Genomic DNA, 17,482 nt, shown 5'->3' on the forward strand with positions numbered 1-17,482 from the left:
CATGTTACAAATTTTAAATTTTTTATTACTTTATAATATCACATTTTTATACCCACAATTCCATCAGATATAGCCATTTATATTTCTCCCTTGTTATTCCATATTTATAAATCTATTTTTTTGCATAGGCATTAGAATCATACCTTTCTGAATGTAGTCCTTGTGAATATTCTGATTAAAACCAAAATCTGCTATCAGTGTATAATTGATAATGGTCACAAATGACTAATTTACCCATTCCTATAAAAATGGAATTTGTGTTAATGGTTGCAAAGTTCACATAATAGAAATTAATCTACCCATAATAGTTTTTCAGATGTTTGCTAAGATTTTATTTTATTTTTTTTTAAAGATTTTATTTATTTATTTGAGAGAGAGAGAGAATGAGAGGTAGAGAGCACGAGAGGGAAGAGGGTCAGAGAGGGAGAAGCAGACTCCCTGCTGAGCAGGGAGCCCGATGTGGGACTCGATCCCGGGACTCCAGGATCATGACCTGAGCCGAGGGCAGTCGCTTAACCAACTGAGCCACCCAGGCGCCCTGTTTGCTAAGATTTTAGATGTTGATCTAATAATTTGTACCTTCACTGGATTTTGACATTTTCACATGTTGTGACAGTCAACATTTTGTACTGGAGAAACAAGGAGTAAGTTACTTAAAGTTTCATGTTATAAGAACAGAACCTATGCGATAATTAGATGTTACTATGGTGAAAGACTGTGTCTTGGGACACTGACTTGATGCTATAGGTGTAAGTAATGGAGCCAAGGAGGAAAGTGAGTTTTGTTGTTGTCGCCTATAAATCTGATTCAAGTTCAGAGGTCCATTCAGGATCAAGACAAAAGAAACTTTTCAGTGTGAGATAGCAAAGGAAGAGAAAGAGCAGGAGGAAGGTAGGCATGGGCATGTGCATGTGTGTGTGGTATGTGTTTGTGTGTATCTTCAAAAGCTTGTGTCTTACATTTAAAAAAATATGATGAAGATAATAATATGAAACAGAATAATCAGAGCCATTTTTTTAACCCCCTCCTCAGCATGAGCATCCCAGTCTCTCTCCTTAGCCCCTGTCCCCCCCACCCCCAATTACAGATGCACATTCTGGTGTGGGAGGTAGGATCACGTGTAATCTGAAAATACTTTTGGTGATTACCTGTTGTACTTTCATCCCTGTAGGAGGACCACTGTTTTCAAATCCCTAAGAAAAGGTGTGCTTTAACACAGCATAACTTACTTGATTTCATCCCCAGTTCATTCTTTCCCCTCCACAGAGTCTGCCTTTTCTAGTATTGCTCACCTCCTGTTTGTGGTTTTAGGTCTCCAGGAGGCCAAGAAGCCTTCTGATTCTAGCCAGGCAGGTTGCTCTTTGGATGATGACTTCCATCTTCATCTACCTCTGGAAAATGTGTTTGAAATACCAGGCTTCTGTTAACTGTCTCAAGCATGTTATGTTTCCTATGGATCCATTTTTAAGAGTTCTGAACTCTGAACTATGTTATTTATTCACTGTCCTGAGAATAACATAGTTGCCAACACAGCTATATATGTATTCAAGATGACTTCATTTTCCACATTTCCAGTGACGTCAGTATTTTTGACAGAGTATAGAATAAGAGCTAGACAGAATCCTCATGTCATCAGGCAAACTAGTTTTAGAATGACTCCAGTGTCTAAATAGGTTGTGATTATTTTAGTGGTTTGAGATTTAAATGGAGGTCATGAAATAGTTTTGTCAGTTGTTTAGAGTATGAAAAAGTGTCATGCAACTATGTCATCAATTCTTATCGCTAGTATGTAATAATTGGAGCAGTAACAGGAAGTGTTTCGACCAAAAGAAAGGACATCTAGAGGTCCTAGTGGTCATCTCAGTCTAGCTTTGTGACCATGGTGCTAAGTTTCTGTTGGTTTTACTTTCTTCGTTTTTATAATGATCCCTTCCAGCTACATAATTCTGTTCCTCTGTCATTAAGCTTACAGTAGTTCACTGGCAGTGCTTTGGGATGCTAGCATTAATGTCCCTGTGTCCCTGTCCCTTCTCCTTTTTTAAAATAAATTTTATTTTTCATAAGGTACAGTTGGTGGGACCTGTTTATGCATCTTTAGTTGTAATAGGGGCATCTCCACCCTTGGTATTTCTGGCATAAATCACTTGAATGCCGTGTTTTGAAAACAGCTTAATGAGTCCTTTACTAAGGAGTTCCTGAAGTGTTCTGCCCTGGCCAGGGAAATGTGAATCTTTAGTTTCTCAGAGACAACAGTTGGGGTTACTAGTTTATAGATGGGAACTTCCTTATAGAGTTTGTCACATGGGGCCCTTGTCAAACAAGACCAGGTTATTGATCTTAGGTCCCAAACTCTGCCTTTGGACTATTTCTTTTTGGTTTTGGCCCCAGATTTGTTCACTGGGTCTTTATCTTTCTTGGCTGACTTTCCTGCATCACGTTTTCTTCTTGTCCTTGGGTGGCATCATGAGGCTCAGAGAGCAGCTGCTACCACTGCAGCCTCACTCAGATGAGGGACAAAAACATGGCCGCCGTGAGCCATAGGGTCCCTAACATTGCTTAGTTTCTTGTGTACATTCAAGATGTTTTTCTTGGGAGGTTGGGCGACTAAGAGAAAATGAAGGCTAAATAGATAGAATGCAGTTATCTCTCTTTATTCCTGACATTTAAAAAAATATTAATTATACTGCTTGAAATTATAAAGCTGTAATTATATATATATAGTGTGTGTGTCTATACGTGTGTGTATATATATATATATATAACCAATTATAGTGTATTTTTTAAGTGTGTTTAATTTGTATTCTTAGCATGATTAGTTAATTTCAAAGTCTATAAACCCTTTTAGGGTAGATGGTATCATAGTAACTTTATATTTTTATTTCTGGATATTTTATCTTAAATCTTGAGAAATCATCTTACTCTAATTTCTGACTGCTGCCTATTGTCATCAGGTTGGCTGGCTTTAGGATGGGCTATCTTTGCTCAGGTGATTCTCAGATAAGATTACTGGTAATTAACACGGTTCGGGTTAGAATGGAAGAGCTTGTGGTTGAGCTCTAGTAAGTAGCTTCACTTATAAAGGTGCCATGATTTAAATCAAATCTTAGGAGTCCTCCATTTTATTTCTAAATTTCTTTACAGGTAAAATTACTGACATCCACATCTGTGTTGCACATACATTAATAAGAGCCTATGTAAAAGTGTATTTCTACTTGTGGATGATGGTTTTCTGTATTGCTCCAGCACCATACATTATGTTTTAATGCTGGCTTGCTCTTACGTCACAGCTGCTGCTGAGAGCCATCGTACGTTCATGTTAAAATGACTGTTAAGAAAGAGGAGAGTAGAGTGGAGGACTGTGTAGTGAGTAGCTGCCATGTAGTTGAGTTGAAACTTAGTGCGCTTACAGCTGAGAATGCCCAGTGGTGCGGCCCGTGTCTCCTGTGAACTAACAGCCAGATTGTTTGTAATTTCCCGTGCTATTTAAAACAGGGTTCTCATGTATCAGCCATCTTCTGTAAGGGTGCCCAGTGTGACTTCGGTTGATCCTGCTGCTATTCCGCCTTCATTAACAGACTACTCAGTACCATTCCACCACACGCCAATATCAAGCATGTCATCAGATTTGCCAGGTATGTGAAGAGTTCTTGTATTTTGTTACCAAGTTTTATTTACTTTTAATCTGTGGAGCAAATGTAGTGTTAAAATTTAAACACAAATACTAAGGGAATTTGATGGCTTCATTTAAAGGTAGTATCTGTTTTAATGCATCACATTCAATTCCTATCATTTTAACTACAGAGCAATCTATAGATTCCTATATAGTAGGAAATATAGTAGGAAAATTTTATAGGCTTTACTCTTCCTCCTAAGGAATTTGTACTCAAGAGATACTTTATCATAGAAGCTTCACAGGTTCAGGAGAGTGTTTTCTCATGATCTTCTCAGTAACCCATCACAGCTTCAGAACATAGTGCTCTACCATCGGGCTAACATTACCCGTAGCTTTAACCTGTGGGCTTTTTCTCCTCTGTAAAAATAGGATCTACCAGCTGTTTCCTTAGAGCACTGCTTGGTATTTAGGGCTATCTCTTATGTGTATATTAACATTTGAAAAGTTCAGTGCTGCTTGAATTACCTTAGAACCAAGGCCATATTTATAAAATTTGGAACTCCCCCTCTCGCCCTGCGCCCCCTTCTCTTCCCTCCATAGCCATTGTTGTTGTAGACATTTTTTGTCAAATTTGAGCAAGCTTGAAACCAATGCCTCTTGTATTCATGACTTCCCTTCTTTCTGAAGGACCCTTTTGGTGCAATACAGTTCCCTCCTCCTGTTCTTAATATTCTTTTCTAGATTTGTGAAGTTAATTTTGACCTAGAATTTATTTTTCTTACCCTCTTAATGAGGTCTTTATTTTAAGCACGGTATATATTCTTTTCGGCAAGATTTGTGTTGAAACAATCGGTAATTGTGTTATCTGGCCTAGTGTAATCTTGCCACTTGAAATTTATTCAAATTATTCTAATAAAATTTAATCAAGAGAAATAGACCAATAATGGTATCTATCAAAAATTTCAAAAAGCCTACTTAACTATGTTTACTCCATATGTACTTGGGGAATTGGTGTTTTAAACATTGTTAAGCCCAGCCTGCACCAATTAAAAAATATTTGTTGTGTACAAAACTTGATGCCAAGATACAGGGGAGGTTTCTTGGTCCATAAGACAGACGGAACTCAGAGATACTTAGTTCCTAATTGCCATGTTTTCCTTTAACTTTGTCTAGTTTTAAATGAGGTTGAAGAGTGTCCACGTATCGTCTTAGTATGTGTTATAAACAAGCATTCTGGAAGAATTTGTGTTCCTAAAAACCTTGAAATACAAATTAATGCTGAAAAAGCTTTCTGTTTACTAAAGCAACCCTGGCCATTTAAGACTAGAACAGCCACAATTTATGAATCACTTGCTCTGTTAGTTTTCAAATTATGTGAGTCTGGATGAATTTTTAATTTTAGAGAATTTACATTATTTCAAAATTTGGGCATAAAGTAGACTATTTATAAAATGTGCAGATTTAAGAAGCAATAAGTTATGTTACCTGTATATTTTGTAAAATATATTTCAAGCTGGTATGGAGGAACTAAGACTAATATGCAGGGCTGATACTTGGCCAGTATAAACCAGCATGGGGATACTGGTTATTGAAGTGTTGAAATGCTTTCTTACCAGTTGATAAATTGAACAGAAAAGGATCTATTGTACTTTAGAAGAATTACCAGTTTATCATCATCTATGAATTATGTAGCAATTACTGCTTCTAAATAGTTTAGTTTTTACTTTGGTTTCATTGTTAATGTGCTCTTTTGTAGTTAGTAATTATTTTGGTTTTATTTTTGTGCATAATTTTTATGTAATTAGTCCTATTGTGCAGTTTTGATATTTATAAATTTAATAATTTATAATAAAATATTAAATAGAACATCAAGAATGGAGAGATGACAAAGTTTTAATACATTTCTTAACATTCCTTTTAAACATCATAAACATGAATCTTCTGAATCTGCAGGAGAACAAAGAAGAAATGATATTAATAATGAACTGCAGCTTGGAACACCTCCTGATACTGTGCAACAATGAATACAAAATAAAACAAATAATTTGTATTTATGGAATGGAAAACAGCTTGATTATTTCAAGAAAAAATATGACTGCCTTATTATTGCTAGTGCCATATTGTCAGGTGCGAATGGTGCTCAAAAGTTTGTATCATTAAAATTGGAAAGTGCTAAACATTTACATATTTAGTCCTGTAGCATTCATGTTTTGTTAAAGTTCATGGCTCAAGTAAGGAAAATGTGGTGTTATTAATAAGACATGTAGAGGCAGTTTCACATAAAGAAACACTTAAAATCTAAAAACTACAATTTTATCAGTGTTAATAAAACAAAACATTTAGAATGTACCATCAGAATTTTAACACTGCTTTTTAGTTAAAAATAATTGAGCATTTTCAACCATGAAATACTTAGGTGAGCATAAAAATATATAGTATAACACATTGCATTTGAAACTTGTGAAATAAGAAAACAGTATTTACTAAACTACAAAACAAGGCAGTAACATTTTAATCCGTATTCATGAAACTCCCATCTGTTTCATATAGGAACTTTAATAGTATACTTAAAATGTAAGGTGCAAGACTTTGATAATAGTTTAAAGTTTTTTGTCAGAAGGAATAACATCTGAAATACTGTATCGAACTTCATTGTTAGTGTTTGAGAAAAAATGGTTTCAGTGAGAAATATTTACATTAAAACATTGGATTTTGTGTGGAGAGCATCTGTGTAATGCTAGGGACACAGTCAAGAGTTTCAACCAATCTTAGAAACATTTCTAGTTGTTTTATTATGGCATATTAGAAGTCCCCATATTCAGTTATCCTTGGATAAGGTGTCAAAAGATATAAATGAAGTAAATGTCTTAAATCTTTTGTCAGTATATATCGACTGGCACACATGAAATGATCATCAGAGAGAATTATAGTACATCTGAAGAGCTGGGAATTGAAATAACGAAAATATGAAGAATCTTTGCACCTTGATGGGCAGCCTCCAGTGCTGGAGCTGCACAGTTTAAAAATTATATCAAGCCTGTATATTTATTTAAATTGCAGTTATGAAGTGGGAAGTGTTAAGCATTTAGAAAATGAGCATTTTTGAGTTGATTTGGCATCAGTACACAGTATTTCAAGAGATAGTAATACTTTTCTTCAGCTTTATAAAAAAGGTTTGTTATTCAAATGGACCGAGTGATTCAACAAACATTAAAAGTGATTGAACATATAAAATTAAGTAGGCTATAAAAAGCAGAAGCTATTAAAAATGTTACACCATTTGAAACAAAACCAAATTAACAAAATTAAGTTAATTAAAGGACATGCCAGTAAACTATCTTTGTGACTTATAGTCAATAATAGAAATGTTGAACATATAAAATTCGGAAGGTATTATAAGGGCTAGACAGATTTTGAATTACTGTTCAGATGTGGAGGATTTACTTAATAACATTAATGTGAAGAGAAACTCTCAGCTTACTGAGATGTCATCTACTGATGATCAGTATAATGGGAAGTCATTGGAAAAGTTAATTGTGATCCCCTTTGTCCAGTGTTGGCTCAGACTCCCTTGTATCATAGAGCTAGTGACAGGCATATGGAGTGAAAAACCGTATTTAAAAATGCTTTAGAAACTGAGTGCTTTCTTTCAAATGATTGGTGCTATACCTTGTATCACTTGATAAGCCTTTCTATCTTATCCTTACAGATTATAAGGGAATAAATGTACTTTAAAAGAGGTATAAATTATTCATACCGGTTATTAAATATTTTAAATATCATTTCCACAAATATCCTCTATTTTGAGCAACAATCTAATATCAGACTTTTATTCTGTATGATTGTTATATTTGAGGTGACATTGAATGCCAGCATATAAAAGTTCATAGAATTGAACAGGAATTGGCCTGTCTCACTGACCTATACCTAGTAATTTTTTTTTAATGTTTTAAAATCTAGTCAGAGAGGTTTAGGGGGACTGATTTTGAAGTTTATTGCTAGACTTTTCAGAGTTGAATTTTTTTATTATTTATTGTTATAATTTTAATACTTCAAAATTGTATTACTGAGCAAACTTTTCCACATTCCCGTTTCTAAAGCATAATTGGAGAATCCCAGATCTTTGGTTTAGAAAACTGCATTAGCTTATAACCCAGTAAACCCTACTAAGATTTGACTTGTTAGTGAGCAGCAGTTAACCAAGTGCTTGCTTTGTGCAGAGCGTTGAACTGTGTGAACTCTTGATGTGGGGACAGGATGACAGAGAGCGATCCGTGAAACAGACATCTGTTTAAGAAGTGATATTTTAGATGAAGCTCAATGTGGTGTATTTCTAAAAAATAAATGTGAAGTATCTTAAGAGCCTAAGTATGTTTTTTTTAATGGTCCGAATCCAGATCATTCTCTCATCATTTTAATTGCTTCTCATTCTGTTAAGTGATGAAGGGGAAAAGTTTGCTTTGACTAGTCTTACTTCCCTGGAAATTTTTGGACTGGTCCCTCTAAGTCTCTGGGAGGTGGTTTTTCCAGTTGTTTTGTGAGGGAATATGTTCATTTTGGGGTTTTATGCACTTTAGATATCACTGATTGTGGTATGGAACTTCTCTGTGGCAGAATGGTAAGCACTTACCCAAATGTTTTATGACTCATGATAAATACAAAATGATTTTGGGAAATAATCTTGTCTCCAAAATATGAGACAACTATTAACAAAGCATTTTTGTTTTAGGTTTGGATTTTCTTTCCCTTATTCCAGTTGATCCCCAGGTATGTATCCTGAATTTAAGCAACTAATTTGTATTTGATTGTTGGTTATGTCATACTAACTAAAAATGACCAGTTGCATAAAATCAGGACAGTCAACTTTCAGCTACTTAACTTGGTGGAAATGAATTACTATATAAATATTTCACAATTTTATTTGGAGGAATAAAGTTGTTTTTAAATTTATATTTTTGACTTAATACCTGAATTTTTAATTATATTTTACTTAGTTTAATAATCAGTTGGCATTTCTTAACAAGCACTTGAGTGATTAAAATGAGAGGAAGCAGTGATGACCGGAAGTTAAAACTTCACAGAAGTTATTTGTGAAACATTCGTTCTGTATGTAGGAAAGAGCGGAAGCTGGTTCAACAGGCTTGAATCATTAGCTTGATTCTTCCTTGTGTTTAGAGGTAGTCAGATTCAGACTTCGGGGATGCCCCAGTCTAAAGTTGCTATAAACCAGTCATTCCTGTTTTCTCTGCCAGCGATAAGAAACTCTCAAATATCCTAGAGTCCCAACGTGGAGACCTGCAGTAAACCTGGACTGACAGGCATATAGCAGAGGCAGAGCAGAGGAGGGAAAGGCATGGGAGAAGCGGAAGGGGGAAGGGAAACAGACTTGGAGAGAATTGCCAAGGGTAGAGAGGGCCAGAGGAAGACCCACAGACCACTGCTTTGTAGGCCACAGAGGTTGCTAAGTCTCATAGTGGCCTCCTGTGTCAGGACTCTGTATCTGATCAGGAAAACAGCACTGGAAATTTGGGCCCAGGGTAACGTGCAGAATGAGGAATTTCTTCTCACCCTGAGTTGACTTTGTTACATCAGTAGATTCTTTAACAAAGGTAGCTATTTGTTTTTCTAGGAAATGGATTCTTCAGGCTTAAAATATTACTGATTTTTATGAGAATCATCCTTTTAAAAAAATGATCTTGGAACCCGGAGTGTTTTGATTTCGTAGTGCTATTTGGCATACTTAGAGTCAGGCTAACTTACTTGTTAAGCCAATAGAAGGGTGAGGTGGTGCCTTCAGTTTTCCTGAGAATCCTTAGATTTTTTTCTCCTTTACCTCCGTAGTGCCCCCTTAAGCTCTGTTATCTTTGTGCAGTTATGTGCCAATTATGCATGAAGAGTACAGAGTTAGAGGTGAAATGGCTGCAACCTGAATATTACAAGAATTCACAGGGCCTGTTGATAGCGGGACTGTGGTCTCTAGCATTCATCTTAAGAGAGTACTTTTTTATTACCAAGCAGTCAAAAATGGCCTGAGAGGAAGTAGAAATAAAATGTAAATTTCTGGGCTTTTTTTCAGATTGTTTCCTCAATGTTGGTGGAAAAGTAGAGTTGATTTGATTTTAAAATAGTTTAATGCCTTACAATTCTACTTTCTTTAGAGCTTCTGAGAGGCTCTTTAAGAACTCTTCCTTCTCCCCCAACCCTTAACCAATATCCATATGGTCTCTTTGTGCATGACATTCATTTTATTGATGAACCAAGACCGTTATCCATCCTAAGCACTAAACTACTTTTTTTGGTAAGGCATCCTGAATTTTAGTTGTTGCTCTTCCAGTTACTGGCAAGTGTAAGCCTGGGGCTGTCATTGCCGTTTTAAGATCTTTTGGTAGATCATGTAGTTGAAACAGCTTCAATTTTAAATTCCTGTTTGGTGATTAGTATGTCTAATGATAGGCTGAAAAATTTGTAGAATTGATAATATTGATAGGATATCCTTACTGATCTTCTTTGATACAGTTAATCTAAAGACAAACTTTTAGGACTTCTTCTCATATATATTGGACCTCACTTATTTTACTGAAGTCAGTGTTGTTGTTTCTCACATAAAATATTCTGTGGTGACATAAAATAAAGCTGTTAGCTCCTATCTCTCTACTCCTTTTGGACAATATTAGAGTATTAAACTCGGGTTTGAATTTGGGAGTCAGCGATCAAGATGGTAAGGAAACTTGAAATATGAGTTCTTGGAGGGCGGGTATCAAGTCTCACAGGGAAGATTAGATTAGATTAGATCTTTAAGATTTATTCCGAAATTTTGTGATTATGTGGGATACTTCTCTATTCTGAACATCCTGTCGTAGTTAGCTACCATGTAGTCTCTGTTTTAGAATGAATGCTATGCTCCTGATTACACAGGTATCATTTCATGTATGTCCAAAGGATTCAGAGTGGCACTATTGAGTTGATCAATCTTAACATTATTCCTAAAGGGTCTGATTGATAGTAAAGTGAAAGAATTACTGAATTTTGCATTGTCATTTTTGCTTAATACCATTAGAAATAAGTATTTGCTAGCCTTTTTGATGTGATTTAAACCTGGTATAAATACAGTTAGTGAGCAAATTCTTGTGGAGGTTAAGTATGAGTCATAATTGTGGGGCCAATATATACTATTAAATAATTTTGATTATTGTTGACATTTTTGTACTTGTACCTATGTATGTGGTCAACAAATTCTACAAGATTTGAGAAAATGAAAAATATGCTGCACTCACTAAACAGTAAAATGGCTAACTAAATTCATGCCACCTTCCATCCAAAGATGTGAAGTTTTGAGAAATTTCTAAATCCCACTGGGATTTGAGTATGTGGCTATCACGTGTGCATATCTAACAATTTCTAGTCTCTTTATTTAAAATCAATGTAGCCTCTTCCTCATCGGCATCATTGTTTGTTTCAAGCAGTACTGTCCTCCTATGTTTTTGGATAGTCTCACCTCACCCCTAACAGCAAGCAGTACGTCTGTCACCACCACCAGCCCCCATGAGAGCAGTACTCATGTTAGTTCATCCAGCAGCAGGAGTGAGACAGGGGTCATAACCAGCAGTGGAAGTAACATTCCTGACATCATCTCATTGGACTAAAGGAAGACTCACTCGATTCTAGGAATCATTCATCAAAACTGTTCTTTCTTGGATCTCTGGTCCGTGGAAGCTATTTTTTTGGTAACAATTACTTTGATATTTATTGAAACGTCAGACGGATTCTTTGGCTTTCTGAGAGATGAACACAGATGACTGCAGCAAGAACCAAATGACATGCAAGGATTTTTCTTACTCATGCTGTACTCTGAGCATCAGATACATTTGGCCATAACTATCTTCTCCAGAGACGGATTTCAATTTCATATGTTACTGGATGGATTCTACACACATCGGTTAAATTTTTTTTTGTTGTAATAAACAGCAATAAAATTATGTAAATATTCAAGTAAACTTTTTTCTAACTAAAAAAAGATGTAATCGATGATTCTAAAATGACAGCAACTTTTGTTTAACCTGATGTGAAGGAAAAATACCTGGAAGGAAGTAATGTTTGCTGAATGAGTCCTTTCCACGGAGATTTGTTCTGTTTCATCGAATAATGAAGTCTTGCTAAGTGGCCAGAGCTTGGCTCCACTTTTCTTCTGCAGTTCCTCTTTTCTTCCTGATTCCATCAAAGAAAAATGGCCTTTGTGTTACTTATTTTTCCCTGGTTGTCATTTACACTTTGATGTTTGCTAGCAGTTGCAAAGGGAAGTTCTGGGATTTGGCTGCTCTTTATCAGTGATTGTGTTGAAGAACACTATGCAGATCCTGCCCTGACGTGATGTGTGTTATTTTTGGTAATTGTACATTCTCATTCTAGAGATTTCTACAAAATTGGGCTTGCCTTCTCGAAAAAGAAATTCTGTGCAGCCATTGAATGTTGAATGAAATGTTTTTGGAGTAACCTGTGGCTAGAATGTTCATTGGAATTTTGTTCACACTGACCAGCAACATTGAGAGCTTTGAGGCAGTATAGAAGAACAGATTTTGGGGAGGTGGGATTAACAAAGTTTAATCTCTTCCTAGGAACTTCTTTGACTCATTTATTTTATAGATAATATACAGATCTTTGTTGAAACTTTTCACATTTTAGTAACACTAACAAAGCAGATACAATTTAGAACTCTGGTCACATTTGTCACCAGTACAGTCTCAGTGATGATTTTCAAACTTAATTAGAAGACACAAACAACAGCAAGGCATGGGGACTGCATCGGATTTCCTGTTCCTTTTTTTTTTTTTTTTTTTTTAAACAAGGAAATCTTTCCTGATACCATGAAGGACACGCAGAGTTAGAAGTGTGTGAATTTAAGGTGAGGAAGGTTTGGGGAGGATGGTCCTGCAGCCCGCTTTGAAAAACACTCAGAGTGTTCTTGATTTTAAATCCCTCAGGAGACCGAGTTTTACCCTTAGAGAAACATTTCTATCCACATTTTATATTTCCCTTTGCTTCATTTGGCTCCCTAAATTTTTGAGTTCTCAAGGATTTGATACTTTTCTAATGTTTATCTTTCTCCCCCTAACTGTATCTACTTTAAAAATAAAAACCCTTTTTAAAAAAATGACTAATCTGATTTCTCAGACTTAAGTGCCCAGATGAAGAGTACCGATTTCAGTTAGAACAGGGACACTTCACATTACTTCAGGGTTGATGGAACTCCAGGAAGCTGACTTGTCACTGCTTGGGTGGTTTTTGTTTTTAAACACCTCAAGTTTTCATGGCCCCTGTGCTCCTTTTGTACTGATTTAATTTCATGTGATTTTCTACATCATCCCTCCTTTGTCTACATCATCCCTTACTGTATTATTCCTTTTGGAGAGCTGCTTAATGAAAAACGTGGCAACAAACCAGAATCTTCCTTACAGTAGTTGCACCATCATTGCGGGTTTTACCTTCTTAGGCACTAGATTTCCAGTCCATGTTACAGGCCTTTGGTCCACATAGAGAATTTCTTCCTCGTAAATTTTATGTTGCTGCTCTAAATACAGATGCAATCTCTGTTCACTGTAATCAGATAGAAAACGGAACTCCGATTTGTGTGGTATAATTTGTTAATAAATAAATGATGGATATTTGTTACCATTTTGTTACCCTTTAGATTTTCAGACTCCCCCCCAACATAATCAACAAAGTTTTATAAGGTTAAATGAAAATATATTCATAGAAATTATTTACTTGGTTCTTGTAACCGATACCTCTGTGCTTTTGTAGTTGTGCTTTGTTTCCTTTTTACTATTTTATGTGAACAGTTTTAGTGTTCATTTTTGGTGCTTTATACTGAAATTACATAAAATTTTAATTTATACAGGCGACTAACATTCTTAAAAATACACTTTTAAGTTTGTAATCTTAAAATTGGGGCTTTTATGTATGTATCTTTGAAGGTGAGTACTTTTCTTTATGCTTTTGCCTTACAACAGCACGATCATTAAGTCATTATCCTTTTTTTTTTTTTTTAAAGCATGGTCACCAGATACTTATACCGAGACCCTGACTTTTTAGTAGTTTATTTTGCTTGCCCAGATTTTTGCTTAACCAAGTGTAATGCAGTTTCAGAGGAGGTTGTCTTAGCTGTTCCGTAGTCAGCCAACTAGTGATTATGTGGAGTATCTTGTTTAAGGAAAGGAACTGCAGACTGCAGCTGCTAGTCTCCTCTTACAAACACTGAGGTAACCTGCGGTTTTGATCCTTATTCACGTAGAAATGTCAAGGCTTACCTTGATTTGGTGACTCCCGACGTTGTACTTGGTGTTGAATATAGCTTCACAGCTAAACTGTGCTTACATTCACTAACTTTCTGACCCTTAGGTGAGCCACTTTAGGATTTTGTAATTTCCATTTCTGCCCAGCAGAAGGTAAATGCCTTTACCAGAAGGTAAAAATACTTGGCATCTGTCATAGGGTAATTAATTATAAGGATAAATGAAATATTAGCGTTAAATTTAGTTTATGTGGCATTTATCTTACAGTGTGCTTCAGGAAAACTAGGATGAAAATACTATGATTAGGGGAGGATTGTAAGTATAATAAGTAAGTTGAGCCATGACTCTTGACATAAAACAAGTTTCCCTAGGGTAGAATCTTAAAAGAGTTTGAAGAAAGAGTAAAATGTTGGATTTTAGGTGGAGTGGTATTCAACAGAGACTATTTAGGACTTGTTGACATTAGACCTTTCAGGCATTCTGCCTTCAGGCCAGTCCTGGACACTAGTCACTTAGTAACCAAGTCTGTTTTTCTTCTGCTAATATTCATTAGTTAACATTTTATCTTTTTAAGTAAATTTGATTTTTATAAAGCATTAGTTTAATTCTCATATATGCCTTTTATTTCTCTTTAGCTCCCAATTGGTACAAAAGCAGTTAACTATTTACCCTTTTCCCTTTTTTTTTTTTAAGTAAACACTTGTTTTCCTAATTTTTTTCATTTTGAAAAAATGCAGCGCTATGCGTCATTTAAACTTGGGTGTGATGTGTTTTGTGGCCCTGGATTCCACGTGCTGTGGGAGCTTATTGTCAGTAAGATCAGTGATTGATGATTCAATCTGAATCACCATTTTTTCTGCTGCAGTTCTACATGAATATGGTGAAACTTGTGGAAAACAATTTAAGAATTTCTCTGCTTTTTTAAGAGTCTGATGCTCCTGTCAAATGAATGACTGGTTTGTAAGCCCCCCCCCCTTTTTTTGTTATTAGGAGCCACACTCCCAGTTCCTAGGAGAAACAAATAAAGCTCTATAAAAGTGCCCATTCTTCTTTAATGCTTGCCTGATTCAGTAATGTTTTTGTTTTTTGTATGTATGTCAGTAATACATGCTCACTGTGGAAAAATTAGACAATACAGAAAAGTATAAGAAAAATAATAAGCACTTTGATATTTTTGCATATTTCTTGCCAGTCTCTGCTACTTGTGAGTGTTTTCACATAGTTTTATTCATTCTCAACATAATTTGTCTTGGTTTTTTTCTCAGTCTACATGTCATTAAAAACTGTCAACTTTTAATTGCATGATATTCCATTGTATGGATGTGCCATGATTCGTATCACCTTTCCCCATTGGATATTTTAGGTTGCATCTCCTAAAGTTACAGTGAATATCTTTGTGTATAAATTATTTCCTTAGGTTGAATTACTAGAGATGGAATTTCTGGGTCAAGGATACAAACACTTTTGTAGTTCCTGATTCACTTTTCCACATGATTTTACTGATTTTATACTCCAACCATATGATATGAGAAAAGCTCTTTAACCATATTTTCCAAGAATATACACCATTCATCTCTGTGCTGGCATCTGCGCTAAGACCCTATACCTTTCTGACCCTGTGAGCTGCGCTGATTTGGAGGTAATTGACAACGATTTTCCCGGACTGTCTCAGTTTCAGCTACATCTATTTGACATGTTCCAGATACACCTGCCTAAGGATATCCAAATAATTTTTCACATAGTTTTACTTACCCTGTGAAATAGCCCATTGTCAGACTATGTTTTCTATTTTTAGTTAGAAAATCTTGACACTTTTTTTTTTTTTAACCATTTGTACCTAGGGCCAGCCCTTAGTAGCCAGCTTTCTTTTTTTCCTCTTTCTGTAGGCTCCATTTTGGGCTTTCTGAGCTCCCCAAAGCCAGTAGGATCTCCTGAGCCAAAGGCAGTCCAAGCCAAACTGGAAGAGTGGTAAGGCTGACCAACAAAAGCAGGGCCAAGCTTTGTTTGTTTCACTTTGTATTCTTTTGTGTTTCCAGTGACATCTTGGTGTCCTAAGGGCAGCTCTGTGGCAAAAACAAAACACCCCCCCCAAAACAGATTGCAATCTCAAATGTTCAAGGTGTATTACTTTATTGATTGGCATACCACATAATTTCCCAGACTGCTTTTTGTTTCAGAATGGCTTCTTCATTCTGTGTTCTCAAAGCTTAACTCTTTTTAGTGAAGAAGAGGGTTGTGTTATAAAATAGAACATGTCTCTTATTTTGGCCTTCACCAAACTATTCACATATTCAGTGTGTCTTATAAATGTGTGTGGGATAGAGTAGAATAAAAGATCTAGTCCCAGACTTCAAAGGGCTCCTAATCAGCTTTTCCAAAAATCAGGGGTTTGTGCTAAGAATTTTACAAAAATGTCTCATTCCTTCCATTTGCCCTACAAAGGAAAGTGGTATGGTCCTCATTTTACAGATGAAGGAATAGATGTAAGTAAGTTTCTCAGTGGACTTGGGAGTCTGAAACAGACCTACCTCAAAAGCCCTCTGACTAATTAGGTTATTTGGGAATCTAGACCTAAGATTTTAATAACTGATTTTAGGTGATGGCCACAGGAATAAGGAAGGAGTGGACCCTGAAGCCATTTCAAAGGAAGACTCCAGATTCAGTGGTGTGAACAGATCCAGGAGTGAGGGCTGAGTCCATTTCTCAAGCCTGGGTAACCAGGATAATGGATCTGTTTACAGAGAGAGGATGCAGTTAAAATGGGCATTAGTCATTTAGGGGAGGCAATGAGGAGTTTGATGTTAAGCATGAGATTTCAAAAGGGAAGGGCCTGTGAAGTTTATGTGTGCTTTTCGGCAGTCTTTTGAAGATGTGAAGCCTTCCTTCATTGTTTTCACTCTCACTGGTCTCCATTCTGTAGATCTTCTAGTCCCTCCCGGTTGCCGATCCGCTCTCTCTGCTAAACCATGCTCACTGCGTCTCCACATTTTCTCTGGAGTTTTTCTCTTCACTGCCTTGTTACCTCAAGTCTGGCCATACTCTGCACCTCTCACCAGTGTGGGCTGTGTTTACATACCACATAACTGAAGAAGTGGGTGGTTGCTGCCCTACCTCTATTGTAATTTCTAAACATTTCTCCCCAGGCCTCTGACGAAAATCTGCCCCATTTGCAGCCCAGGCGAGGTTCTACTGTTAGCTGCTTGTACTCTTACCAAGTAACCTGACCATGTCCTTGGATTTGCTGAAGGCTTCATTTCCTGACTCACAGTGTTTCTTGCCATCTCTAAATTTGTAGTCCTTCTCAGTCTTCAACATTTTGACGGATGATCCACCCAACAGTCTAGCTTGGGAGATTTTTGGTTACCTCTGATACTTTCTTGCACTGAAACGCCCTGTTTTCTCTGTAGTTCTTGTCTACCTTAGACTGCTCCTCCATTATTACAGCCTCAAAAGCATCCCCAGATCCCTCCTTCAGGGTCCCCCATCCATCCTTTGATTTGGTATTACATGCTGCTTTTGCCCATTCTTGTCGATTATTGCAAATGTTAGTCCTTTTCAGACCACACCTGTCTCCGCAGAT

The 17,482-nt window shown here is 36.3% G+C and overlaps 1 protein-coding gene and 1 pseudogene across 8 annotated transcripts in view; one reads left to right on the forward strand and one right to left on the reverse strand.

The window, feature by feature from the left end:
- The window catches only part of PIAS2 (protein inhibitor of activated STAT 2), an 85,868-nt gene extending 70,926 nt beyond the window's left edge, over positions 1-14,942 (forward strand). For 4 of the 8 annotated variants that reach the window (XM_088019622.1, XM_088019629.1, XM_088019628.1 and 1 more), the window contains 3 exons: positions 3,493-3,632; positions 8,343-8,380; positions 11,074-14,942. In XM_088019622.1, coding sequence (XP_087875748.1) covers positions 3,493-3,632; positions 8,343-8,380; positions 11,074-11,256 — 361 coding nt within the window. In that variant the 3' untranslated portion in view covers positions 11,257-14,942. The other 4 variants (XM_088019625.1, XM_088019623.1, XM_088019626.1 and 1 more) reach the window with 4 other exon arrangements.
- On the reverse strand, positions 2,085-2,462 carry LOC114204966 (small ribosomal subunit protein eS25 pseudogene; annotated as a pseudogene).
- Positions 14,943-17,482: the final 2,540 nt, after the last annotated feature.

This window comes from Eumetopias jubatus, unplaced genomic scaffold, assembly GCF_037043125.1.
Source record: "Eumetopias jubatus isolate StellerSeaLion01/CBP00866 unplaced genomic scaffold, mEumJub1_p1.0 scaffold_16, whole genome shotgun sequence".
In the NCBI taxonomy this organism is placed as follows: domain Eukaryota; kingdom Metazoa; phylum Chordata; class Mammalia; order Carnivora; family Otariidae; genus Eumetopias; species Eumetopias jubatus.